The sequence below is a fragment of the Scyliorhinus torazame genome, chromosome 3 (assembly GCF_047496885.1).
Source record: "Scyliorhinus torazame isolate Kashiwa2021f chromosome 3, sScyTor2.1, whole genome shotgun sequence".
NCBI classification, from domain to species: domain Eukaryota; kingdom Metazoa; phylum Chordata; class Chondrichthyes; order Carcharhiniformes; family Scyliorhinidae; genus Scyliorhinus; species Scyliorhinus torazame.
In genome coordinates, this window is record NC_092709.1 from 249,180,554 (window position 1) to 249,207,302 (window position 26,749).

The 26,749-nt window shown below is 50.2% G+C and overlaps 1 protein-coding gene across 2 annotated transcripts in view; it reads right to left on the reverse strand.

Moving 5' to 3' along the window:
- Positions 1-26,749, reverse strand: part of LOC140409045 (NAD(P) transhydrogenase, mitochondrial-like) — a 343,808-nt gene that overhangs the window by 60,153 nt on the left and 256,906 nt on the right. For both annotated transcript variants that reach the window (XM_072497085.1, XM_072497084.1), the window contains exon 20: positions 13,743-13,861. In XM_072497085.1, the coding sequence (XP_072353186.1) occupies positions 13,743-13,861 (119 nt within the window). The remainder of the gene's footprint in view (positions 1-13,742; positions 13,862-26,749) is intronic.

A 26,749-nucleotide genomic window follows, 5' to 3' on the forward strand; every position in this document is an offset into this window, starting at 1 on the left:
CTGCTGGGGAACAAGTTCTAGTCGATTAAAGCCTTCAGTTATGAAATCACTTCGTCTTCGTGCATCAAGGAGGACCTCCTGCCAGCGGGAGGCTGGGAGATTTCTGGACCGTAGGGCCAGCTGGACGGCCCTCCAGACCGTCCCATTCTCCCGCTCCACCTGCCCGTTTCCCCTGGGGTTGTATCTGGTCGTCCTGCTCGAGGCAATGCGCCTGTTGAGCAGGTACTGGCGCAGCTCCTCGCTCATGGGGATCCCCGCTGCTGTGGACGTAGGCGGGGAAACCGAACAGAGCGAAGATGGTGTTGAGAGCTTTGATGATGGTGGCAGACGTCATATCGGGGCATGGGACGGCGAAGGGGAATCGGGAATACTCGTCGACCACATTAAGAGAGTACGTGTTGCGGTCGGTGGAGGGGAGGGGCCCTTTGAAATCCACGCTGAGGCGTTCAAAGGGGCGGGAGGCCTTCACCAGGCGCGCACGGTCTGGCCGGTAGAAGTGCGGTTTACACTCCGCGCAGACCTGGCAGTCTCTGGTGATAGCCATGACTTCCTTGATGGAGTAGGGCAGATTGCGGGCCTTAATGAAGTGGTAAAAGCGGGTGACTCCTGGGTGACAGAGATCGTCGTGCAGGGTCAGGAGTCGGTCCACTTGTGCGCTGGCACGTGTACCTCGGGACAGGGCATCGGGAGGCTCGTTGAGCTTACCGGGGCAATACAAAATCTCGTAATTGTAGATGGAGAGCTCGATCCTCCACCTCAAGATTTTATCATTTTTGACCTTACCCCGCTGTGTGTTGTTAAACATGAAGACAACCGACCGTTGGTCAGTGAGGGGAGTGAATCTCCTGCCGGCCAGGTAATGCCACCAATGTCGCACCGCTTCAACGATCGCTTGGGCCTCCTTTTCGATGGAGGAGTGACGAATTTCGGAGGCATGGAGGGTGCAGGAAAAGAATGCCACGGGCCTGCCTGCCTGGTTGAGGGTGGCGGCCAGAGTGACATGTGATGCATCGCTCCCGACTTGGAAGGGGTGCGGCTCGTCGACCGCGTGCATCGCGGCCGTGGCGATGTCGGCCTTGATACAGTTGAAGGCCTGGTGAGCCTCAGCCGTCAGTGGGAAAGTGGTGGATTGAATGAGTGGGCGGGCCTTGTCCACATAGTTTGGGACCCACTGGGCGTAATACGAAAAGAACACCAGGCATCGTTTGAGGGCCTTGGGGCAGTGGGGGAGGGGGAGTTCCATGAGGGGACACATGCGATCGGGGTCGGGCCGTAGAACTCCGTTCTGAACCACATAGCCGAGGATGGCTAATCTGTTCGTGCTGAACACACACTTCTCCTTGTTGTAAGGTTGAGGACTGTGGCGGTGTGGAGAAATTCGGAAAGGTTAGTGTCGTGGCCCTGCTGGTCGTGGCCGCAGATGGTGACGTTGTCCAGGTACGGGAAAGTGGCCCGCAGCCCGTACCGGTCAGTCATTCGGTCCATCTCCCGTTGGAAGACCGAGACCCTGTTGGTGACGCCGAAGGGAACCCTAAGGAAATGGTAAAGGCGGCCGTCTGCTTCAAACGCAGTGTATGGGCGGTCCGCCTTACGGATGCGGAGCTGGTGGTAGGCAGATTTCAGGTCCACTGTCGAGAAGACCCGCTACTGTGCAATCTGATTGACCATATCAGATATGCGTGGGAGGGTGTACGCATCGAGCTGCGTGTACTGATTGATGGTCTGACTGTAGTCAACGACCATCCTGTTTTTCTCCCCGGTTTTCACCAGTAGCACTTGGGCTCTCCAGGGGCTGTTGCTGGCTTCGATGATACCTTCCCGCAGCAGCCGCTGGACTTCAGACCCGATGAAGGTCCTGTCGTGGGCGCTGTACCGTCTGCTCCTGGTGGCAACGGGTTTGCAATTCGGGGTGAGGTTTGCAAACAGGGAAGTTGGGTCGACCTTAAGGGTCGCGAGGCCGCAACCAGTAAGGAGTGGTAGGGACCCGCCAAATTTCAGGGTTAGGCTCTGGAGGTTGCACTGGAAGTCCAGGCCGAGTAGCAAGGCAGCGCAGAGGTTGGGGAGGACGTAGAGCCGGAAGCCGCTGAACTCTACATCCTGGACGGTGAGGGTGGCGATGCAGTACCCCCGGATCGGGATCCGGAGGCCAGGGAGATCCTTTGGTTAGCGGGGTGTACCGCGAGGGAGCAGCGCCTTACCGTATCGGGGTGGATGAAGCTCTCAGTGCTCCCGGAGTCCAGAAGGCAGGATATCTTGTGCCAGTCGACCTTCACCTTTGTCGAAGCGGTTGCGAGGTTGTGCGGTCGAGACTGGTCAATCGTGACCGAGGCGAGATGCGGCTGGTCGTCGGCGGTTGCAGGCGATGAGTGGCCCGATGAGGTGCCCGACGGGCAGGGGTCCTGAGGCTGGTAAGATGGCGGCGCCCATGGGCCGCACGTGTCCTGGAGCAGGCAAGATGGCGGCGCCCTCGGGCCTCACATGTCCTGGGGCAGGCAAGATGGCGGTGCCCATTGGTTCTGAGGCAAGCAAGATGGCGGCGCCTACGAGCCGCACGTGGTCTGAGGAGAGGAAGATGGCGGCGCCCACTGGCCGCACGTGGGGGTGTGCCGGGACAATAGCGGCGATTGAGCGGGCCTGGCACACTGCAGCGAAATGTCCCTTCTTGCCACAGGCCTTGCAGAGTGTGCTCTGCGCCGGGCATCGCTGCCGGGGGTGTTTTGTCTGTCTGCAGAAGTAGCACTTGGGTCCCCCGGGGTTGGTTGGCTGCCGCGTGGCGCAGGCGTGGGGTTGGCTTAGGGCGGTCGCTGATGGGGTCCACGATGGACGGGGATGGGTGGGCCGTGCGGTCGGGGGCATAAGCCTGTACGTTGCATGAGGCGACCGTGAGCAAGAGCGCTAGTTTCTAAGTTGCCGTGAGGTCAAGCGTTGCCCCTTCTAAGAGGCGCTGGCGGATGTAGTCAGACCCTATGCCTGTAACGAATACGTCTCTCATTAGCATGTTTGAATGTTCAGTGGCCGAAACAGCCTGGCAATCACAGTCTCTCACCAGGGCGAGCAGGGCACGCCAGAAATCTTCCACAGACTCACCGGGAAGTTGGTGCCGCGTGGATAGGAGGTGCCTGGCGTAGATCTTGTTGGTCTGCTGAGCGTAATTCTCCTTCAGTCGTGCCATGGCCTCTGCGTAGGTAGGCGCGACCTGGACGAGGGGAAAAACGTTGGAGCTCAGCCGCGTGTACAGAATCTGGAGCTTCTGTGCTTCTGAGATTGGGTCTGGTGCAGACCCGATGTATGCTTCAAAGCAAGGTAGCCAATGTTGGAAGTCCTTTTTGGCGTTGTCTGCTTGAAGATGCAGCTGCAGGCGATCCGGCTTGATGCGGAGATCCATCTTTGTAAAATCTCTAAGTGTAATAAATTGATGCACTATCAATTACAACAAGACGAGAGTAGAATGTAATTGAGGCTTTATTACACAGAGATGTGTGGTCTCCTACAGCAGCTTACAAAATGGCTGCTGTTCGGAGAGCACACACATTTATACTCTGCCTACTGGGCGGAGCCAGCAGGCAGGGATCTACCCCCATACCTGTAGTACAGGGGCCTTACCGTAATACCCATATATACAATATAATACAACAGTGGTGACTACCACACTCCTCCTGTGTTATTCCTGTGTTATACTCCCGCTTACATTTATTTTCGTTTGCTGCTTTAATGATTGCGTATTCTTTACATTAACTGACCGTTCTCACAGTTGGCCCAATTTGTTAATTAGTCCAGCTCCCCCTGCAATTGAACTGTTGCTGCTAATTATCCAGTACCTTTCCCACTTTGGTCTCAACCTTCCTGTCCCTTCCTCAACACCTGATCTATATCAAAAATAGCAATGGCTCCAGAAGTGAGTCTGACGGTAACTGAAACATCACCAAGGATATTTGACCTGAAAATTACTGCTGTGTTCACAATTAGCCTTTGAATCCTTCGACTCATTGGGCTAAATTTTGTCTTGGCAGTGGAAAACAGGAGTCGTGACTGTGTCCAGATCCCCAAACCCTCCCTTAATGGAGAACAGTTAATAGGCGGTACGGTGGCACTGTGGTTAGCACTTCTGTGTCACAGTGCCAGAGACCCGGGTTCAATTCCAGCCTTGGGTGACTGTGTGGAGTTTGCACTTTCTCTCGGTGTCTGCGTGGGTTTCCTCCGGGTGCTCCAATTTTCTCCCACAGTCCAAAGATGCGCAGGTTAGGTGGATTGACCATGCTAGATTGCCCTGAGCGTCCAAGGATGTGGTTATGGGGATAGGGCGGCGGAGTGGGCCCAGGTAGAGTGTTCTTTCAGAGGGTCGGTGCAGACTCAATGGGCCGTATGGCCTCTTTCTGCATTGTAGGGATTCTATGGTTCTATTCTAATTACTAACCTTGGAATTTCATACAGGCAGTCCCTTAATTAGCACGGAGACAGGGGGCGGGATTCTCCGATCCCCGCCGAGTAGGGGAGAATCCCGCCCAGGATCCCTGGCCAATTAAGGGCAGCAAGCAGGCTTTCAAAGCTGAACAACCACACAGAGGCTTTTCAGCTTGAGATACCCTCAATTACAACACAGGGGAGGAGTTCGATAATACAAAGGCTTTAATAACCAGAAAACCAGACAGCTGCCGAGAAGTGTGCTCACTGCACGCTGCCTACTGAACGTAACCTTATATACAGCTTCCTGGGGGCAGTGCCTGAGGCGGAGTCCCCCAGGGTTCCAAACCCGGTCTTAAAGGGGCCTACGCATTAAAGGTACATATGTATACAGATATCATTCATCACATTCACCCCGTTTAAAAAAAACGCATAGTCCGTCGGGGGTGAAGTGGAATTACATGTTCAGTCTTTTGGGTGGTCTGATTGCCCGTGTCGACCTTCTCACCTCCGGCGGTGGTGCGGCGGATACGGTCGTCCTCAGTGGTGGTATATCCAGGAGCACGGTTGTCTGAGCCTTTGCCCGTGCTGGAGCAGGGGGGTTATCCGGGGTGACTAGGGTGATTGGTGCCAGCGCCGGCTGGGGGGCGCTATCGTTGTCGACAGCCGGTGCGGGGAGGGGAGCGTCGGTGGAAGAGGGGGCGTCGGTGGGCGAGCCAGCGGGTGCCAGGTCTTGCAGGGAAACGGTGTCCTGCCTGCCGTCGGGGTGCTTGACGTAGGCGTATTGAGGGTTTGCGTGTAATAGTTGGACCCTCTCAACCAGTGGATCAGTCTTATGGCTCCTCACGTGCCAGAGGAGCGACCTAATGGAGTGTAGGGCATCGGGTAGGACCTCCTGCCAGCGGGCGATTGGGAGACTTCTTGACCGTAGGGTTAGAAGGACAGCCTTCCAAACTGTTGCGTTCTCCCTCTCCACCTGCCCGTTTCCCCGCGGGTTATAGCTGGTCGTTCTGCTCGAGGTGATGCCCTTGTTGAGCAGATATGAACGATATACCCCGGTCGCTGTGGATATAAGCGGGGAAACCAAACAGGGTGAAGATGCTGTGCAGTGCCTTGATTACGGAGGCCGAGGTCATAGCGGGGCAGGGGACAGCGATGGGGAAGCAGGAGAATTTGTCGATGACAGTGAGGAATTAGGTGTTGCGGTTGGTGGACGGAGGGGCCCTTTGAAGTCCACGCTTAGTCGCTCAAAGGGCCCGGAGGCCTTTAGCAGGCGGGCCTTGTCTGGTCAATAGAAGTACGGTTTGCATTCCGAACAGATCTGGCAAGCCTTGGTCATGGCCTTGACCACCTCGGTGGAGTAAGGTAGGTTGTGGGACTTGATGAAATGGGCAAGCCGGGTGACCCCTGGGTGGCAGAGGTAATCGTGGATGGCCCGCAGACGGTCTTCCTGCGCATTGGCGCACGTGCCGCGGGACAGGACATCTGGGGACTCGTTGAGCTTCCCCGGACGATATGTAATATCGTACGTGTAGGTGGAGAGTTCGATCCTCCACCTCAGAATTTTATCAGTCTTTATTTTGCCCCGTTGTGCGTTATCGAACATAAAGGCGACTGACCGTTGGTCGGTGACGAGGGCGAACCTCCTACCGGCTAGGTAGTGCCTCCAGTGCCGCACAGCCTCCACTATGGCTTGTGCCTCCTTCTCGACTGCAGAGTGTCAAATTTCCGAGGCGGTGAGGGTTCGGGCGAAGAACGCTACTGGTCTGCCTGCCTGGTTGAGGGTAGCAGCCAGGGCGACGTCTGATGCGTCGCTTTCTACCTGGAAGGGAATGGTTTCGTCCACCGCATGCATGGCAGCCTTGATGATATTGGCCTTGATGCGACTGAAGGCCGACTGAGCCTCAGCCGTCAGGGGAAAGACCGTGGTCTTAATGAGTGGACGGGCTTTGTCCGCATATCTGGGGACCCACTGGCCATAATAGGAAAAGAGCCCCTGGCACCGTTTGAGGGCCTTGAGGCTACAGGGAAGGGGAAGTTCCTTAAGGGGGCGCATGCGGTCGGGGTCTGGCCCTAGGACCCCGTTTTCCATGACGTAGCCGAGAATGGCTAGCCGGGTTGTGTGGAACACGCATTTCTCTTTATTGTATGTCAGATTGAGGGCCCGGGTGGTCTGGAGGAACTTCATCAGGTTTTCGTCATGGTCGTGCTGGTCATGGCCGCAGATGGTGACGTTGTCCAAGTACGGGTATGTAGCCCGTAAGCCATTCTGGTCCACCATTTGATCCATTGCCCTTTGGAAAACGGAGACTCTGTTTGTGACACCGAAAGGGACCCTGAGGAAGTGGAAGAGCCGACCGGCTGCTTCGAAGGCTGTATCGGGGCGGTCCTCTGGGCGGATAGGGAGGTCCTCTGGGTGGATAGGGAGTTGATGATAGGCCGATTTCAGGTCGACCGTGGAGAATACTCGATATTGGGCGATTTGGTTCACCATTTCTGCTATGCGGGGGAGTGGGTACACATCGAGTTGCGTAAAGCGGTTTATGGTCTGACTATAGTCCACCACCATACGTTGTTTTTTCCCGGAGCGGACTACCCGTACCTGTACGCCGTCGGTCGCACATTTTGAGTTTTGAAGATGGCGGCCGCCGCCAAGATGGGGGTGGTGCAACTCGCATGAGGCCAATGACGCGTCAGAAGTAGGCGTGTCCGGCCGTCGCGCAGCCGCGTTGCGGGGCCTGTGGTCCCAGGAGTCCGATTTCTGGGCCCGATTAAACTTTTGTTTCTGGCCTTTGGGCCCAGCCAGGCAGACCTTCGCGAAGTGCCCCTTCTTTCCGCATTCGTCACAGATAGCGGAGCGGGCCGGGCAACGCTGGCGTGAATGCTGGCCTTGCCCACAGAAATAGCATTGGGGGCCTCCGGTGTGAGCGGGTCGCCGCGTGGTGCAGGCCTGAAGTGTGGCCGAGTCTGGAGGGGACCGAGAGGGGTTCGCAAGGTCCGCGGAGTACGTGCGGAGATTATGGTGGGCCGCTTCCATGCCTTGGAGGTCCTTCGCTCCGTCTTCTATGAGCCGCTGCCGGATGTACGTGGATCGGATACCGGACACGAAAGCATCACGAATATGTAAGTTCATGTGGACTTCTGCCGTCACCTCTTTATGGTCGCAGTTCCTGGCGAGCGCCGTGAGTCTCTCCACGTATTCATCTAGCGTTTCCCCAGAGCGCTGGCGGCAGGTCGAGAGCAAATGTCTGGCGTGTACCTCGTTTATCGGCTTTACGAATTTCGACCGCCATTTCGTACGTCGTAGCTTTCTCGATCACGGAGGATAGTCGGTGGCCCACCCGGGCATGTAGTAAGCTCAGCTTGCGAGGTCCGTCAACTTCAGTCTCTGAGGAATTCAGATAGGCCTCAAAGCACCGGAGCCAGTATTTAAAAATTTCAGTGGCGTCCAGCGACCGAGCGTCCAAATTGAGCTTCTCCGGATTTAGACCGCTGTCCATCTTGATGTAGTCTGGTTATTAAATTGAGATACCCTCAATTACGACTCAGGAGAGGAGTTTGATAATACAAAGGCTTTAATAACCAGAAAACCAGACAGCTGCCGAGAGGTGTGCTCACTGCACGCTACCTACTGAACGTAACCTTATATACAGCTTCCTGGGGGCGGAGCCGGAGGCGGAGTCCCCCAGGGTTCCAAACCCGGTCTTAAAAGGGCCTACGCATTAAAGGTACATATGTATACAGATATCATTCATCACACAGCTTGAGAGCAAATGCAGCCTGCATGAAAGGGTAAGTAACTGAGAGGGTGTTTCAACATGAAGGCTCCCTCTAAGCAATATTTTTAAAAATTTAAATAAAAAGAGGAAAAAGCTGCCAGGCTATCGCATATGGAGGAATCCCTCTACACAGGATAGCCTCTGGCTGGACACGCTCTGGGTCAGGCAAGGAGGCTTTCCTGGAGCACTGGGCCCCAGTCTGCCCCCGTCACATCAGGAAGGCAACTGGGACAACACAATTTTCCTCTTTTCTGTGCCCTTAACAAGGCTCTCAATGAGCTGAATTGACTGCCCCCTCAGTGGCACGGGTAGTCCTGCCCGGCCCTGAACTCTCCTCGGCAAAAATGGCCGACTCCAGGAATGAAGTTGGTGTGGTGTTGGGCGTTCTGACACACAGATGAGCCAACACGGTTGTATATGGTACAACGCTATTTTATTTAAACTTTCTATGTACAGTTTTGTCTTGATACTCTGCACGTGGGGATTCCCTGTTTGTGATCTTGTAACAGGTCTTGTCCGTGTCTTTGTCCCCAGACCTACTGTCCACTAGGTGTCGTGCTCGTGCTTTTATGTGGTTGGTGTCCTTGTGTGTGATTGGTTGTGGTGTTGTGTGCTCTGATTTGTCTGTTGGTGTGGCCATCATGATGTGTGTGTTTGAATATCATGACATCCCCCCTTTTTACAAAGATATGTGCCTACGTGGTAATAAATATGGTCGCGTCGTGAGTGCATCTAAGAGTGTGTGTGTGTTGTGTACAGCATGTGCATATGACGTAACTATTTACATGGGGCGATGTCGGGTGCGTCACATGAACAAAGTTGTACCATAACAGAACATGAATGCGAACGAGAAAAAAAACTTGAACAGTGGTCCAGTCAGACGATATCTGGAACGCTAAACAACAACAGGTTATCATATAAAATTGTGTAACTTGTTAGACATATGAACGGTGTTATAAGTCCAGTCTAATGGGCTTGCGACGAGTTCGGGTTGACCGCCTCAAGGGTGGGTCAAGAACCACCGGCTGATGTGCAAGCATGGCCATGGGTGGCGATGGAGAGGGCGTGATCTGCGGCAGCTCCACAAAGTCATCCTCGGAAGCCTGTTGAGGATCTGGCGTGTGCGTACTGTGTGGCTGCGAGCGTGGAAGTCGGCGAAGGGCGCGCCGATTGCGGCGACGCACTGAACCATCCGGCATGCGAACCAGGAACGAGCGGGGAGCCACATGTCGGAGGACTTCGGCCGGTGCTGACCAGCCACCATACGGTTGATGGACGCGTACTTTGTCTCCGGAGGACAGGGGGGGCAGGTCCGTCGCTCGTGTGTCGTACTGACTTTTCTGGCGATCACGCTGCATTTGCATGTTCCGAAGAACCGTCTCATGGTCTGTTGTTGGTGCCAGGATGGACGGTACTGTCGTCCTGAGGGAGCGACCCATTAGTAGCTGCGCTGGCGAGAGACCCGTGGATAGCGGGGCCGATCGATAGGCCAGCAAGGCGAGGTTTAAGTCCGATCCGGCAGCAGCCGCCTTGCACAGGAGCCGCTTGGCAATGTGGACGCCCTTTTCAGCCTTCCCGTTCGACTGTGGATGTAGAGGGCTGGATGTCACATGAGTGAAACCAAATGCTGCGGCAAAGGACGACCATTCACGGCTGGCGAAGCAGGGTCCATTGTCTGACATGACAGTCCTTGGAATGCCATGGCGAGCAAATGTTTCCTTGCAGGCCCCAATCACTGTGGACGACGTCAGATCATGGAGAGGCATGACTTCCGGGTAGTTTGAGAAGTAGTCTATAATAACGATGTGATCTCTGCCGAGCGCGTGAAATAGGTCAACACCCACCTTCGCCCAGGGGGACGTCACCAACTCGTGTGGTAGAAGTGTCTCCGGAGGTTGCGCCGGCTGAAACCTCTGACAGGTTGTGCAATTGAGCACCATGTTGGCTATGTCTTCATTAATACCCGGCCAATATACCACCTCTCGGGCCCTTCGTCTGCATTTTTCGATGCCCAAGTGGCCTTCGTGTAGTTGATTAAGAATCATCTGGCGCATGCTGTGCGGAATAACGATCCTGTCTAATTTCATAAGGACCCCGTCTATGTTGGTAAGGTCATCTCGCACATTATAAAACTAGGGGCACTGCCCTTTGAGCCACCCTTCCGTCATGTGGCGCATCACTCGCTGCAGAAGGGGGTCAGTCGCCGTCTCTGCGCGTATGTGAGCCAGACTTGGATCATCAGCTGGCAGATGTGCTGCTATCAGAGTCACGTGTGCCTCAATTTGACGCACGAACCCCTCCGCATCTGGTGGTGTGCTCACTGCTCGGGAGAGCGTGTCCGCCACGATGAGATCCTTCCCCGGAGTGTAGATCAGTTCGAAATCATACCTCCTGAGTTTAAGTAAGATGCGCTGAAGGCGAGGGGTCATGTCGTTCAGGTCTTTGTTAATGATGTTGACCAGGGGGCGGTGGTCAGTTTCAACCGTAAATCGTGGCAGGCCATACACATAGTCGTGGAACTTGTCCAGTCCAGTTAAAAAGCCCAGGCATTCTTTTTCTATTTGCGCGTAGCGCTGTTCGGTAGGGGTCATGGCTCGTGAGGCATATGCAACCGGGGCCCATGACGACGTGCTGTCTTTTTGCAGGAGTACCGCTCCAATACCAGATTGGCTGGCGTCTGTAGAGATCTTTGTAGGGCGAGTCGTGTCAAAGAACGCCAGCACTGGTGCAGTGACCAGTTTGTGCTTGAGCTCCTCCCATTCCAGCCGATGCGATTGCTGCCAGTGGAATTCTGTTGATTTTTTTACGAGATGGCGCATATTCGTTGTATGAGAAGCCAGGTTGGGAATGAACTTCCCAAGGAAGTTGACCATGCCCAGGAATCTTAGGACAGCCTTCTTGTCAGCCGGCCGTGGCATGGCTGTGATGGCGCTAACTTTGTCTGCATCGGGACGGACCCCTGATCGTGAGATGTGGTCCCCGAGGAATTTCAGCTCCATCTGGCCGAAGGCACACTTGGCGCGGTTGAGACGCAGGCCATTTTGTCGTATGCGGGTGAAGACACGTCGTAGACGATGCATGTGTCCCTGCGGAGTGGTGGACCAAATTATGATATCGTCCACATATACACGTACCCCTTCGATGCCTTCCATCATCTGCTCCATAATGCGGTGGAAAACGTCAGATGCTGAAATGATGCCGAATGGCATCCGGTTGTAGCAGAATCTGCCAAAAGGGGTGTTGAACGTGCATAGCCTTCGGCTGGCCGGGTCCAATTGGATCTGCCAAAATCCTTTGGACGCATCCAATTTGGTAAATATTCTGGCTTGCGCCATCTCGCTGGTGAGGTCCTCTCGTTTCGGGATGGGATAGTGTTCCCGCATGATGTTGTTATTCAGATCTTTAGGATCTATACATATGCGGAGCTCGCCAGAGGGCTTCTTTACACAGACCATGGAGTTGACCCATGGCGTAGGCTCCGTGACCCTGGATAGGATCCCTTGGTCCTGAAGATCCTGCAGCTGCAACTTGAGGCGGTTTTTGAGTGGCGCAGGAACCCTGCGAGGTGCGTGAACGACAGGGATGGCGTCCGGTTTGAGTCGAATCTTGTACGTGTATGACAATGTCCCCATGCCTTCAAAAACCTCCTGGTTGTGAGCAAGGAGGGAATGGAGATTTGCGTGGAACTCAGCATCCGGGAAGTCGGATATCTCATCTGGAGAGAGAGACATCATGCGCTGTACCAGGTGAAGGACCTTACACGCCTGTGCACCCAGTAACGAGTCTTTTGATGAGCCGACAACTTCGAAGGGGAGTGTGGCCGTGTGCATCTTGTGAGTTATCTGTAGCTGGCAAGATCCTATGGACGGGATGACGTTCCCGTTATAATCAACCATCTTGAGCCGGGATGGCATGATGGGTGGTTTGACCTTCATGGCCTGGAATGCAGAATATGCAATCAGGTTGGCGGATGCGCCGGTGTCCAGACGGAAGGTGACGCGCGATCGGTTGACCGCCAGGGTGGCACACCACTCATCGGCTGGATTGATGGCATTGACCTTGTTGACATCGATGACGGAAACGCGGAAGGCATCCTGGTCATCTGCATCACTTAACTGGAAGTCTTGATGCGTGGGCTGGACGGTCCTGACTTGTCTGCGAGATTGTCGGGGATGTGCAGGATCCATGGGTTGAGCCGAACGACAGTGGGCAGCATAGTGGCCCATCTTGCCACATCTGAGGCACTGTCGGTTTTTAGCAGGACATTGCCCTTTTAAGTGTACAGCTCCACAATTGCCGCACGTCATGACGTCACGGCGTTCGTTGCGCCACTGCGCATGCGCAGTGCGATCTTGCGGTGGGCGCGCCTGCGTAGTGCGTCCCTCGATTTGGCCGTTATTTTTGGCGCGCACCAGCGCGGGAGACCGCGAAAAGCGCGGGAAGCGGCCGCTGTCGTCCGGGCCGTGGGTCGGGAAGTAATCGACGGCCTGGATGCGTTCGGCGTCGTGGGCGGCCTGGCTTGCCGATTCGACGGCTGGGGACCCCCTCCGTGCCAACTCGGACGCCTGAAATCGGGCAAAACGGCAGGTTGCATTCTCGCGGAGGACCCAGGCTTCCACAGCAGACGCTAAGGTGAGGCTTTTTATTTTAAGAAGCTGCTGGCGTAGGCCACTAGAGGCAACGCCAAAAACAATCTGGTCCCTGATCATGGAATCTGTGGTGCTGCCGTAACCGCAGGACTGCGCTAGAATTCGGAGGTGCGTCAAAAAGGGTTGAAAAAGCTCCTCCTTACCTTGCAGGCGTTGCTGAAAGAGGTATCTTTCAAAACTTTCATTCACTTCAACCTTAAAGTGCTGGTCCAGTTTGAGGATGACCGTGTCATATTTGGATTGGTTTTCGCCTTCTTCGAACACCAGTGAGTTGAAGACGTCGAGGGCGTGCTGACCTGCGTAGAAGAGGAGCATTGCAATCTTCGTTTCATCCGAGGCACTCTGTTTTTCATTGGCTCGGATGTACAGGTCAAATCGCTGCCTGAAGAGCTTCCAATTGGTACCAAGGTTCCCCGCGACTTGCAACGGCTGCGGTTTGTCGGTGCGGTCCATGTCCAGAATGGCAAGTTAGTTGGCAGGTATCGATCCACTCCTGTACCATGTGGTGTTGGGCGTTCTGACACACAGATGGTACAACGCTATTTTATTTAAACTTTCTATGTACAGTTTTGTCTTGATACTCTGCACGTGGGGATTCCCTGTTTGTGATCTTGTAACAGGTCTTGTCCGTGTCTTTGTCCCCAGACCTACTGTCCACTAGGTGTCGTGCTCGTGCTTTTATGTGGTTGGTGTCCTTGTGTGTGATTGGTTGTGGTGTTGTGTGCTCTGATTTATCTGTTGGTGTGTCCATCATGATGTGTGTGCTTGAATATCATGACAGTTGGGAAATGGACTGGCCCACAATTCCCAACGATGGCAGGAGCAAACGATTCTGTCCAAAGTTACAACATGTTTGTCAACAAAAGAATCAAGATTTTATTCCCTGAGGAAGCATCTTGACTTAAACTCCTACCTGGAAAGTCTTCATTGATTTCATCCATTTCCAGTACAATATCATATGGAATTCCAGCTTCAGCAAGCAGCACATTCAGCTGTCCAGGCATTCGTCCTGCAACTGGATGGATTCCAAACCTGGTTTGGAGACAATTTCATGTAACTAAATATTCCAAGCAACCCTTCCTTGCATCACTAATCTTTTAAGTCCTAAAAATCCTCTCGGTGTATAACAGAGCAGGTACCCTGGTGTCCCAATGTGAACGTCGAGCCTGACCATTTCAATAGCCTTGTCACTTTAAATAATTTAAATGATCACATAATAGGATAATGCGTGGGATTTTCCAGGCTCATTCGCCACGGGCTCAAATCCCATTACGGCTGCCACCTCTCACGAGAGGGCCCTAATGGGATTTGAACCAGGGATACCTCAGCATGCCCCCACCGGCGACATAATCAGGTTTATGCCCTCACTAATTCACGCGAATATGACTAAACAGCATAACAGTGTATCTTCTGGGGATGTCATATGATCCCCCGCCGACGTGACATCGCTACTGTTCTCCAGCTGTTGCGATGGCCACACTGGTTGCTCAGAGGCCAGTTCAGCCCAAGGTGGTCAGGGGCAGGGCCTCCAGGGAACCCGATTGTGGAGGAGGGGGGATACCCATTCGACCTATGGCCCTAGGTTCACAGTGGACAGTCAGCGGCGTTCGCAGCCCATGGAAATGGTGCTCCATGTCCTTCCAACCCGTCCCCACAGCCCTCCTCCTGGCCACGCCCCGCTACTTCCTCCTCCTCCTCTCCTCTCTTCCTTCACCCCCCCCCCCCCACCCCCCGCCCGGCCAGTAGCACGACTGTCGGCAAACTATGGTGATGTTGGACATTTTCCGTACCCCATCTCTCTCCCTCAGCAGCGACGTTGCCCGTTTCACGACTTTTAAAAGCACATGTAAACTTTGTCTTCTGGAATTCAGCCCAGTGGAGACGGAGCATCGCGGAGGCTCCGGAGAATACCGGTCAGGCTCGCTAATGATATGCCAACGGCATTTACTGTTTGTGCATTGTGGAATGCATTGACGCCGCTGTCAAGGCACCGGAGAATAGCAATTTGGCGTGAAACCGACGGCCACCAAGATTTTGCCATCAAAACCGATTCTCCGCCCAATCACGTTTCCCGATTCCGGCTTCAGCCGATGAAGAATCCAGCCCCAAATGTTTAATTAAGAAGTGTGGACAAATAGACTGGCTAACAGAAGTAAGGCAGAGCTTCCTGAATGAGTCAGTGGACAGTTCCCTGGAGTTGTAAGGTGCAAGAAGCTCTATACAACACAAAAGATCTAGGCCGCAATTTTCCGGCTGTTCCAGTCAATGGCGAACCCCTGCCACAGTTTCCTGGCGGCGGGGGCAGCATACAACAGAAAACCCCATTGACAGTGGCAGGAGCTCAAGATCCCACTGCCAGCCAATGGTGGGAGGGCACTTATGGTGCCATGAAGCGTGTCGCAGGGGGCTCAGAAAATCCCTCCCCTCCCCAATCTCTGATCTGTGTTACATTAGCCGATCTCATCTGGAGGGCTGACAAAGGAATTACTAAATTTGCCTCAGTACCGGAGATGGGTGGGGGCAAGTTTCCTGCTCCTGCTTGCTACCCAGGGACCACTGCTGGGAAGCATGTTCATATGGACATTGGGTTAGGACAGAATTAAACTGCCCAGCAATATCTCACCAACAGTAAATATCTAGGGTGACACAAGAGGAAGGGTCACTTGGATAAGGTACCTGAGAGTGCCTGTTGTTCACAGATCATCGACAAGTACCAGAGTCTTCAGAGAGGAAGGGTGAGAAATTATTGTATTATACTGCTCCAAGATTGTGTAGCTTGAGCTTCCAATTTACGATTCTCTCACAATTAATTCCAACTTTAGCATGCCCTCAAGATGCCTCAAGTGCTTTATGATCTAATGATGCGGGCAACACGGTAGCATAGTGGTTAGCACAAATGCTTCACAGCTCCAGGGTCCCAGGTTCGATTCCCGGCTTAGGTCACTGTCTGTGCGGAGTCTGCACATCCTCCCCGTGTGTGCGTGGGTTTCCTCCGGGTGCTCCGGTTTCCTCCCACAGTCCAAAGATGTGCAGGTTAGGCGGATTGGCCATGCTAAATTGCCCTTAGTGTCCAAATTGCCCTTAGTGTTAGGTGGGGTTACTGGGTTATGGGGATAGGGTGGCGGTGTGGGCTTGGGTAGGGTGCTCTTTCCAAGAGCCGGTGCAGACTCGATGGCCGAATGGCCTCCTTCTGCACTGTAAATTCTATGAATTACTTTTTGAAGTGTAATCATTGTTATTGTGTTGGCAAACACAACGTCCAAGATCCAAATATGCAGTTGAGCTATTTTTGGAGGTGGTGATAGGAGGAATGTTGCCCAGGTCAACTGCCTTTTCTATTTGAACAGTGCTTTGGGATCTTTTACATCCACTTGACAAAACAGGCAATGCAGCAAAAAAATAAGACAGCATCACCAATGATACAGACCTTCCTTAATACCTCATTGAAGGGCAAGCTTAGATAAGTGCTCTATTCCTGGAATGGGCCTTAAATTCATGAGCTTCTGGCTCATAGAGGTTTATGAGTTACCAAATGAGGCAAGCTAAAAGTACCTTAACTGTACTGCCATGGCAGAGTTATTTAAATTTCATTTTTTTATGTACCCAGTAAACAATAACTAAGCTTATTTCTTACAGTAAACATGTACCGTCCCTCCATTGGTGCAGATAAATATTTGCATGGTGCTTGTTTTTCACCCTCTTTGCCTTCAGAATGCATTATCGTCCTAAAATATGTGTTTTAGTGCGTAAGGTAAGACTGCAAACTAACTCAAGAGCTTAGAAGACATTATGGAATCATTTCTTAGCCTGGACAGAAATTAGATGGTGCAATTGTGCCACTTGCTAGCTCTCAGTTTGAGGCCTGGACCATTTTGCATGCTGGGCCTCATTAACATGAAGCAACAAGTATTGAACTAGAAGTCACAAGCAGACTGCTGATCTGAGTGGGCAGGAGAGTCAGTAGCTCCTTACCCGCTCCTTACCCCTACCAAAGAACTGTTTCTATTTTTAAGTAGAATTTTGTAAAAATCCACAAGAGGCAGGGGTACCGTAACTACACCAGTATTTATTTGCAATAACTATATCCAAGAACAGCTCCAAACAGGGCTGCTAGCATTCCAGTCAACTTAAGACTGCCTCACAAAGCCTACACAGGTGCTTATATGGGCCCCCTCAATGAGCTATCATTGAGGGAGCTCATACTCCAATTGGCCAACCAATAATGCCAATTGGAGGTCATTACACCCCTCACCCCCAAGGTCCGAGGAATTCCTGCCAGCTGGCATTCCTGTGAGCTTCTTCCTGCTCCTCCTGTCCGGGTCGGTCACCGCTGTGTCGTCCGCCGGGTCGTTCTCTGACGTGGGTGGGGTGTACATTACAGATGCCCGTCTTTTCCTTGACGACCTCCTTGGAATTTGTACTTCCTCTTCCTCGGGGAGAGGTGTCGCGGCGACCTCGTTGAACGTGTCCATCTCCGACTCTGACGACTGGATTACGGGGTCTGGAGAAATTGCTCGGGGCTGGGGTGTGGGTATCTTTCCCGTCTGAGCTATCCCAGCTTGAGGCGGTCCTGCTTCGCCTGCCTCCAGGTGTGGTTCCACTGCTCTTATTTGGTCTCGGTGTTTCTTCAGCACCTTACCTCCTATCGAAACTTCATAGGATATGGGCCCTGTTTGGGACTCTACCGTCCCCTTGACCCACGTTGGTCCATTCCCATAATTCTTGACCAAACCGATGCCCCCACCTGGAAATGTCTCTGCTGCCAACTATTATCATGCCCCCTGCGTTGGACCTCCTGTTGTTTCTCCACTTTCCCTGTTAAATTTGGGAAAAGGAGACTCAGCCTCGTTCGCAGCCGCCTTCCCATTAAGAGTTCAGCCAGCGGTATGCCCGTTGTGGAATGCGGTGTGGTCCTGTAATCAAACAGCCAGCGGGAGAGCTTTGTGTCCATTGACGCTGCCGGCTGTTTCTTGAGTCCCGCTTTTAGTGTCTGGACCGCTCTCTCTGCAGGCCGTTGGATGGTAAGGGGCCGTTTTGATGTGGCGGACTCCGATTCCCTTTAGGAATTTTCCAAATTCCCCACTTGCGAATGCTGTTCCATTGTCCGACACCAAAGTCCATGTGTTGCAAACGAGGCCCTGAGCTTTTCAATTGTTGATGCTGTGCTTGCCGCGTTTACCCGGTGGACGTCCAACCATTTGGAGTGGGCGTCCACTATCACACTATCACCAAAAACATTGAGCCCATGAAAGGGCCGGCGTGGTCAATATGCAGGTGGGTCCACAGTCTGCCTGGCCATTCCCATGGGTGCAATGGCGCAGCTGGTGGCACTCTGCCCCTGTTGGCACTCCTGGCACCGACGTACCAAGGCTGCTATGTCTGTGTCCAATCCTGGCCACCAAACGTAGCTTCGAGCTAGCATCTTCATTTTAGACACCCCTGGGTGTCCGTGATGTAACTCGGTTAAGATTGCCCGACGGCCCTGAGCTGGGACTATTACCCGGGCTCCCCGTAATAGGATACCGTCTTCTACGGTTATTTGGTCCCTTCTGCTCCAGTATGGGTGCATCTGGGGCTCCACTGGTCTCTCCAGTTCCCCTGTTAGCAATAAATGCTTCATCGTGGCTAAAACTGGGTCTTTTTGCGTCCACAACCGAATATGTTGTGCGTCCACTGGTAGGGTGTCCAAAAGATTTAGAGTCATTACTGTTTCCTCTACTTTCGGTATTAGCGGCGGGGTGTCTGGGAGGGGAAGTCTGCTCAAAGCATCTGCATTTGCTACTCGCGTTCCCGGTCTGTGCTCCAGAACGTATCTATACGCCGCCAGTAGCAACGCCCAGCGTTGGATTCTAGCTGATGCAATCGGGGGTATTTAATTGTCTTCTTTTAATAACCCGAATAACGGCTTATGGTCCGTCACTATGGTGAATTTCCGCCCGTACAGATACTGGTGAAATTTCTTTACTGCAAATATCACCGCCAGTCCTTCCTTCTCGATTTGGGTGTACTTTCTCTCAGCCATCGCCAAGGTCCTCGAAGCATAGGCTATTGGCCGTTCTTCCCCATTCCTTCCTCTATGGGCTAAGACGGCTCCTACCCCATAAGGTGATGCGTCACACGTGACCACCATCTCCTTACTTGGGTCAGAATGCTCTAGGACATTTTCAGATGACAGCTGTTCCTTAATGTCCCTAAATGCTCGGTTTTGGCGGGCGGACCATTTCCATTCCTATCCCTTTTTTAGTAGCTGGTGGAGGGGTTCTAGGATGGACGCCCTATTTTCAATCAATTTGCCATAATATGTTACCAATCCTAGAAATGATCGTAGCTCCTGGACCGTGGTGGGAGCTGGGGCTTCTTTTATTGCCCTTACTCGGTCTTCCAATGGGTGTAAGCCCGACTCGTCTACTTTATATCCCAGGTACGTCACTTGTGGGGCCAGAAAAACACATTTTTCTCTTTTCAGCCGTACGCCTGCCTTTGCGAAATGCCTGAGCACGTCCTCCAGGTTCCTTAAGTGTTGCCTGTTTGTCCTCCCCGTGATTAAGACATCGTCCAAATAAATCGCCACCTGCGGTAGTCCCTGCAGAATATTTTCCATCATACGCTGGAATATAGCGCAGGCTGATGACACTCCGAAGGGTAGCCTAGTATAACGAAAAAGATCCTTCAGGGTGTTGATCGTAGCGAACTTCTGGGAGTCCTTGTCCAGTTTTAACTGCAGGTAGGCGTGGCTCATGTCTAGTTTCGTGAACAAAAGCCCACCTGCCAATTTGGCATATAGGTCATCTATTTTCGGGACCGGGTATTTGTCCAGCAGTACGTATTTGTTTACCGTCTGTTTGAAATCTCCACAGAGACGTATCAAGCCGTCTGGCTTCAAAATTGGTACCACCAGCGCTGCCCATTCCGAGAACTTAACTGGTCTGATAATGCCGTTGCGCCCTAACCTTTCTATTTCGGCATCTACTTTCTTCCTTAATGCAAAAGGTACCGGCCTGGCCTTACAAAATTTCGGAAGGGCTTCTGGGTCCACATGCAAAGTTGCTTTGGCACCTATAATTTCCCCCAAACCTTCTTGGAAGACCTCCGGGTATTTTTGGAGTATTCCACTCAACTGCCCGCTTCCACTCTGGAAAATTTTCATCCAACCTAAGTTTAGGTCCAGCCAGTTCCGTCCTATTAAGTTGGGTCCGGAGCCCTCTACTATCGTCAATGGTAATCTGAGCAATTGTTTGTCATATTCCACGGGTACATGAATCGTGCCTAGAACTTCCATGGGTTCCCCCACGTAGGTTTTAAGTTTTGTCGATGTTTTTGTTAGGGTTAGTGGCTGGAGTCCATCTTTGGTTTTTTTAAATGCTGCCACTCCCATTACTGATACGGCCGCACCCGTGTCTATTTCCATTATTGTCGGCCGACCGTTCACCCGTGGGGTAATCTTAATAGGTTCTGCTTTCTTCATCGCAATATTATATAACTGTTCCCCTTCGAAGGAGGAGGAGGCATCTAGGTTGTGTACTTCCCTGCGTCCCCACCTGCTATTCCTCTTTTGCCACCTCCTTCTCGGGTTTCTGTCGCTGTTACCCCACTCTGTCTGGTGCCGGAAACAGTCCTTCTGAGTTGGGGGAGCCTCAGCCGGTAGTTCTCTCTGTCTCCAGTTAGTCCTAGCAGACTTGGGGGCAGTTCTGGGGTTTTCCTTTGGCCCTCTGTTCCTCAGGCTTTTCCTGAGGGCGGCTATTTGGTAGCTGGACCCATTGTGGTAGTCCCTCTCCCAGGTATCTACCTCCATTGGCGTGCCCTGTAGTTCCTGCGCCCCACTTGCTGCCTTTTCCAGGGACAGTGCGAGCTGTAACGCCCGCCTGCAGTCTAGCTGCATTTCCACCAACAGGTGCTTCTGTATTTGGAGGTCATTTATGCCACACACTAACCGGTCCCGAAGCATTTCATTTAGCGTCGGGCTGAACTCACATTTTTCCACCAGCTTTCTCAGGCGGGTCAAGAAATTTGTGACTGACTCTCTGTCTTCCCGCTTCATTGTGTAGAATCTGTACCTACGCAAAATGAGGGGTGGTTTTGAGTCATAGTGCTCTTCCACCAATTTCGTTAATTCTTGGAACGGTATCGTGTCCGGCGTATCGGGATAAGTTAGACTACGTATAATGGCGAAGGCTGAGGGTCCGCACGCCGACAGCAGTATAACCCGTTTCCTTCCGTCCTCCATTATCTCATTGGCCTGGAAAAAGTAACACATTCTCTCCACATACTGGGACCAATCCTCAATAGTCGGGTCGAATGCATCCAACTTCCCAAAAAGAGGCATTTTTGAAAGAGCAAGGCTTACCCTCTGAGTGCGGCAGCTGGTCTCCGCAAGGTTCTTTGTTTACCTCGTCGCCACTGTAATAATCCACAGGAGGCAGGGGTACCGTCACTACATCAGTATTTATTTGCAATAACTATATACAAGAGCAGCTCCAAACAGTGCTGCTAGCATTCCAGTCAACTTAAGACTGCCTCACAAAGCCTACACAGGTGCTTATATGGGCCCCCTCAATGGGCTATCATTGAGGGAGCTCAGACTCCAATTGGCCAACCAATAATGCCAATTGGAGGTCATTACAAATTTTAAGCTCCATTTTCCTAAGATAGCCTGAAGCTGACAACTCAGTCGGCCGAATTCTCTTATGGAAGGCCTGCTCCCTAATTTGAATTGCCTATGGCGCATGAAAATTATACTCCCAAGGGTTTAGCCTGTAACCTAGGGAAATGGAACATTCAAGGCAAGTTTTTAAAGGGCTGCATATGCCTTAAAAGTGCAAAATGTGGTGGTGACAGATAGATGGACTAATTGTTCACAATGGTACAGCAAAGACATGTGGCCAGCAATGTTACTTAACCTGCAAAGAGGTCTTTCAGGAGGAAGTGCATTAATGGAGGAGCTGATTGCCAGCCATCAGTAAAAGCATGCTACCATTTTCACAACGAGAGGTCACCAACTAAATCAATTCAGTCACTGAGTCTTCCTGAAAAGAAGAATTGTCTGTATCCCTCAGTTTCAGACACAGTTTTGGTGGTCCCTCAGAAACAATGGAATAAATCTAAATTGCGCAATCTTATTTCTCTGGAATGTACTTATTTCAAACATTGAACATAACCATTGCCTTTTTGCACAAACTATATTGTTGCAAAGGCATATTTGGTGTCTCACTGAGATGTCTGAAGACTCACATTTTGAAACATAAATAATTTAGTGTTAACCCATAAGTATGTACACATCCCAGATCCTGCCATGCATCAGTGCCATCTCCATGCTAGCTCCTTTCATATTCTACTCCACAGTCTATTATTATATGACGCACTACATCAAACTGTGGGCGGTACTGTGCTCCAGTTCCACATTAACTCTTGCTCTGCTGAACACATTTATACGACAATGGCATGCTGCTGTCCCTAAAGCCATATACAACATGCATCACTGTGCCAGCGCCATATGGCATCCTCTTCTTAAAGGCAAAATATTAATGGTCTAGATCTTGGTGTGCAGGGGACAATATCAAAGTTTGAGGATGACACAAAACGTGGACGTATTGTAAACTGTGAGGAGAACAGTGTAACAAATGGACATGGACAAGTTGGTAGAGTGGGCAGAAAGATGGCAGATGAAGTTCAATAGGGAGAAGTGTGAGGTGGTGCATTTTGATAGGAAGAACATGGAGAGACAATGAAAAATAAAGCGGTAAAATTCTTTTTTTTTAAAAAAATATTTTCTATTCTCCTTTTTCCCATTTTCTCCCAAATGTACACCCACCAACAATAAACAACAATCGTAATAAACAATAATCAGTAACAAATATGTCAATCCCCATATCAATAACAACGATCCCATCCTCCCACCAAACCCAAAACATTTGCCCACATGGTCACATAAACAACTGACAAAAAGGAATCAGGAATCACCCATAGCCACTATTAACACCCATCGCCCCTGTTATGGGCGAGGCGTTTTCAGAACCCCAAAATGTATCATTGAGTTCAACCAACCTCCCCCATTAATGTATTTGCTGCTTTTCCTAGCACACGGCTTGTTCCCCAGGTGTGGGATTCCAATTATGGACACGTGGGTTTTTAAACACAAAACAATGTTTATTCCATGAACTCAATTTAACATCTTAAATAAACATTAGATCTCTTAACACCCCTTACTTCAAAAATAACTCAGAAAATATTGCAACAGTAAATAATTCCTTAAAATGTTCCTTCAAACTTCCAAGAGACTTAGCACCTTTAAACAAAATCACATCAGGTTAAAGGCTTTACTATTATGAGTTTAAATCACCCAAATGATCCCGAGATAGTCTTTCATGGCAGAGATCCAGCTCACTGCAAACACATGCATTCCCCAAGCTCTTTTTCTCCAAACTGCAGCTCTCTGGAAACACAGAGACACACACATGCTGCTTTTTAAAACTGCAGCTCTCTGGAAACACCCAGATACACACAAGCTCTTTTTCAAACTGCAAAACTAGACTGCAAAATGGCTGAACTAAAGCCCAGCTCCACCCACTCTCTGACATCACTGTTTTCTTAAAGGTACAGTGCTTAAACATCCATGTCTTAAAGGTACTCTCACATGACACCCCCTCCCCCCCAACCTTCCCACCCACCCCCCCCAACTACCCATTGCCCCCTCCCCCCAACCCTCCCACCCACCCCTCCTCCCCCCCCCCAACTAATGTTCGATGTTATCCAGTTCATTTAAAAATAATAATTTTAGAGGACCCAATTATTTTTTCCAATTAAGGGGCAATTTAAACATCCATGTCTTAACGGTAGTCTCACATGACAGCTCCCCCCAAGAAAAAAAAAAGCCCCCATCAACTTCAAGATGGTTTCATTTTTCACTTTTGCACCATCCACGACGAAATGTACACAGTAAATATACCTTTTCATTTAAAGAAAACAACACACTCAAACAGGTATAATAATATAGTCCATTTTTCTTTGTTCTTCTTCCTCCAACCAAAATCCTTCTCGATTGACAGTCTCTTTGAACAAAATCTCTGCACGATCCATCCATTCCTCTACTCCTCGGCATTTCTCTTTAGAATCAGATACTTTCGTGCAATCTGACCACAGAGTCCCTTGCAATTCTCCAATACAGGAGCGTTGGTGATCACAGCTTTCAGGCAGTCAAATGCCTGTTGAAAGTCCGCTGTCCATTGAATTTTTTTAACGTTTCTTCAGCAATTCCATCAGTGGAGTAATCATGCCACAAAACCTTTGCACAGCTGTTCGATCAAATCCACTCATGCAAAGAAATCGCATTATTTCCCTTCGTCTTGAGGGTATCGGAAACTCCGCAAGGAAAGTGATTCGGGCTTCTCTAAATTCACTTTCGGCTAGGTTCATCACCAAACCCGCCTCCTGAAGTCGATCGAAAAACTCCATATGATGTTTTAAATGTTCTTTCCATGTCTGGAGGTTGGAAATAAAAACAGATTGTCCCACTTTCTCAATACAATCACTCAAACGTGGGATAGGATAAGAGTCCGTTCTTGTAACTGCATTCACCTTTCGATAGTCCACACACAACCGTTGGGTACTATCTGGTTTTGGTACCATCACTATAGGTGAGCTCCATTGGCTGCAACCCACTTCAATTATGCCATTCTTCAGCATACTCTCAATCTCTCTGTTAACCTGTGCCAATTTTAAAGGATTAAGTCTATATGGATGTTATTTGATAGGAACAGCATTTTCCACATCCACATCACGTATAGCCATTTTAGTACTTCCCAATTTATCTCTACAAACATGCCCATGTGATATCAATAACTCTTTCAGGTCAGTTCGTTTTTCCTCTGGAAGGTAACTTAACAATTCATCCCAATTTTTAAGAACATCCTCATTTTCCAATTTAATTTGAGGTATGTCAAATTCACAGTCATCTGGATTTGGTTCATCACTTTGAGTTAGAATCATTAAAAACTCCTTTTTCTCTCCTTCCCTTTCAAAGTAGCTTTTAAGCATATTTGCATGACACACTTGGTGAGTCTTCCTTCTATCTGGTGTTTTTACCACATAATTCACTTCACTTAATTTCCTTTCAATCTGATACGATCCACAAAACCTAACTTTCAAAGGCTCCCCTACCACTGGTAGCAACACTAAAACTTTATCCCCACTGGCAAAACTACGAACTTTGGGTTTCTTGTCCGCTACCCGTTTCATCCCATTTTGTGCAACTTTCAAATGTTGTCTAGCCAATTCACCTGCTCTATTTAATCATTCCCTAAAATTTGACACGTAATCCAACAGTGTAATTTCCGATTTCTCACCCACCAATTTTTCCTTAATCAATTTAAGTGGTCCTCTTACCTCATGACCAAAAATTAGTTCAATAGGACTAAATTTGGTAGACTCATTAGGTGCATCACTAATTGCAAACAATACGAATGGGATTCCTTTATCCCAATCGTCTGGGTAATCTTGACAATACGCCCTCAACATTGCCTTTAATGTCTGTTGCCACCTTTCTAACGCTCATTGCGATTCTGGATGGTACGCAGTTAATTTAAATTGTTTTATTTCTAAGCTATCCATAACTTCTTTGAATAACTTTGAAGTAAAATTTGTTCCTTGATCCGATTGAATTTCTGTGGGTAGTCCATATCTAGTAACGAATTTAAGTAACTCCTCCACAATCCTTTTAGCTGTAATATTACGTACTGGAATGGCCTCGGAAACCTAGTAGACACATCCATTACAATCAAAAGATATTGATATTGATTCCCACGTTTTGTTTTAGGAAGCGGTCCTGCACAATCGATTAGGACCTTGTAAAAGGTTCCTCAAATGCTGGAATGGGTATTAAGGGTGCTGGTTTTATCACTGCTTGAGGTTTCCCTATCGCTTGACATGTGTTACATGATTGACAAAATTTAACTACATCTTTATGTAGTCCAGGCCAATAAAAATGTTTCTGGATTTTAGCTTGAGTTTTCCTTATTCCCAAATGACCTCCCACTGGTACCTCATGTGCAACTCGCAACACCTCCTTTCTATACCCTACCGGCAATACTACTTGATGAACTTCTTCCCACTTTTCATCCGCCTGAATATGTACAGGTCTCCATTTTCTCAACAAGACATCATTTTTACAGTAATAACACTCTGGTATACTCTCAGAATCCTCTTCCGTATATGCTTTCTCATATATCTGTTTTATTTCTACATCTTTCTATTGTAGCTCCGCCACTTTTCCTGAACTAAAAATATCCGCCTCATCCTCCACCTGTTCTTGTTCTTTTTTAACCATCTGATCAAAAATCGTTTCTGATAATTGCACTTCAACTTCATCTTCGTTTGATTTCTCCTCTTGTCTTAACCTGTGACTTTGCGACCTTGTTACTACACAATCCGGAAAAATCCAAGGATATTCGTCCTTCAACACTTTAGTTGACTGATTTTCCACTGGCTTATCAACCACAATAGGCATCACTGCCACCTGCGATCCAGCTAAATCATTACCCAAGATAAACTGTATTCCTGGACAAGGTAGTTTATCTATTACTCCTACTACCACTTCACCACTCTTCACTGGACTTTCCAACCTTACCTCATATAATGGAACGCTACTCCTCTCACCCTGAATTCCACATATCACGACCTTTCTTGGCAACATTCTTCCCAAACTACATAATTTGTCATCTCTTACCGTTAAAAGAGTGACTAGCCCATGTATCTCTTAAAATTGTGACTTCTTTACCTGCTCCTCCTGATACACATGAGTAAACTTTACCCACACAAGTAAATTCTTTAAAGACATCTGGCACCTTAACAATTACTTCTTGAACAGGCTGTATAATCGTTTGCACCTCCTTCGCTTCCCTTGGACTTTCCTTTACCACTCTAACAAAC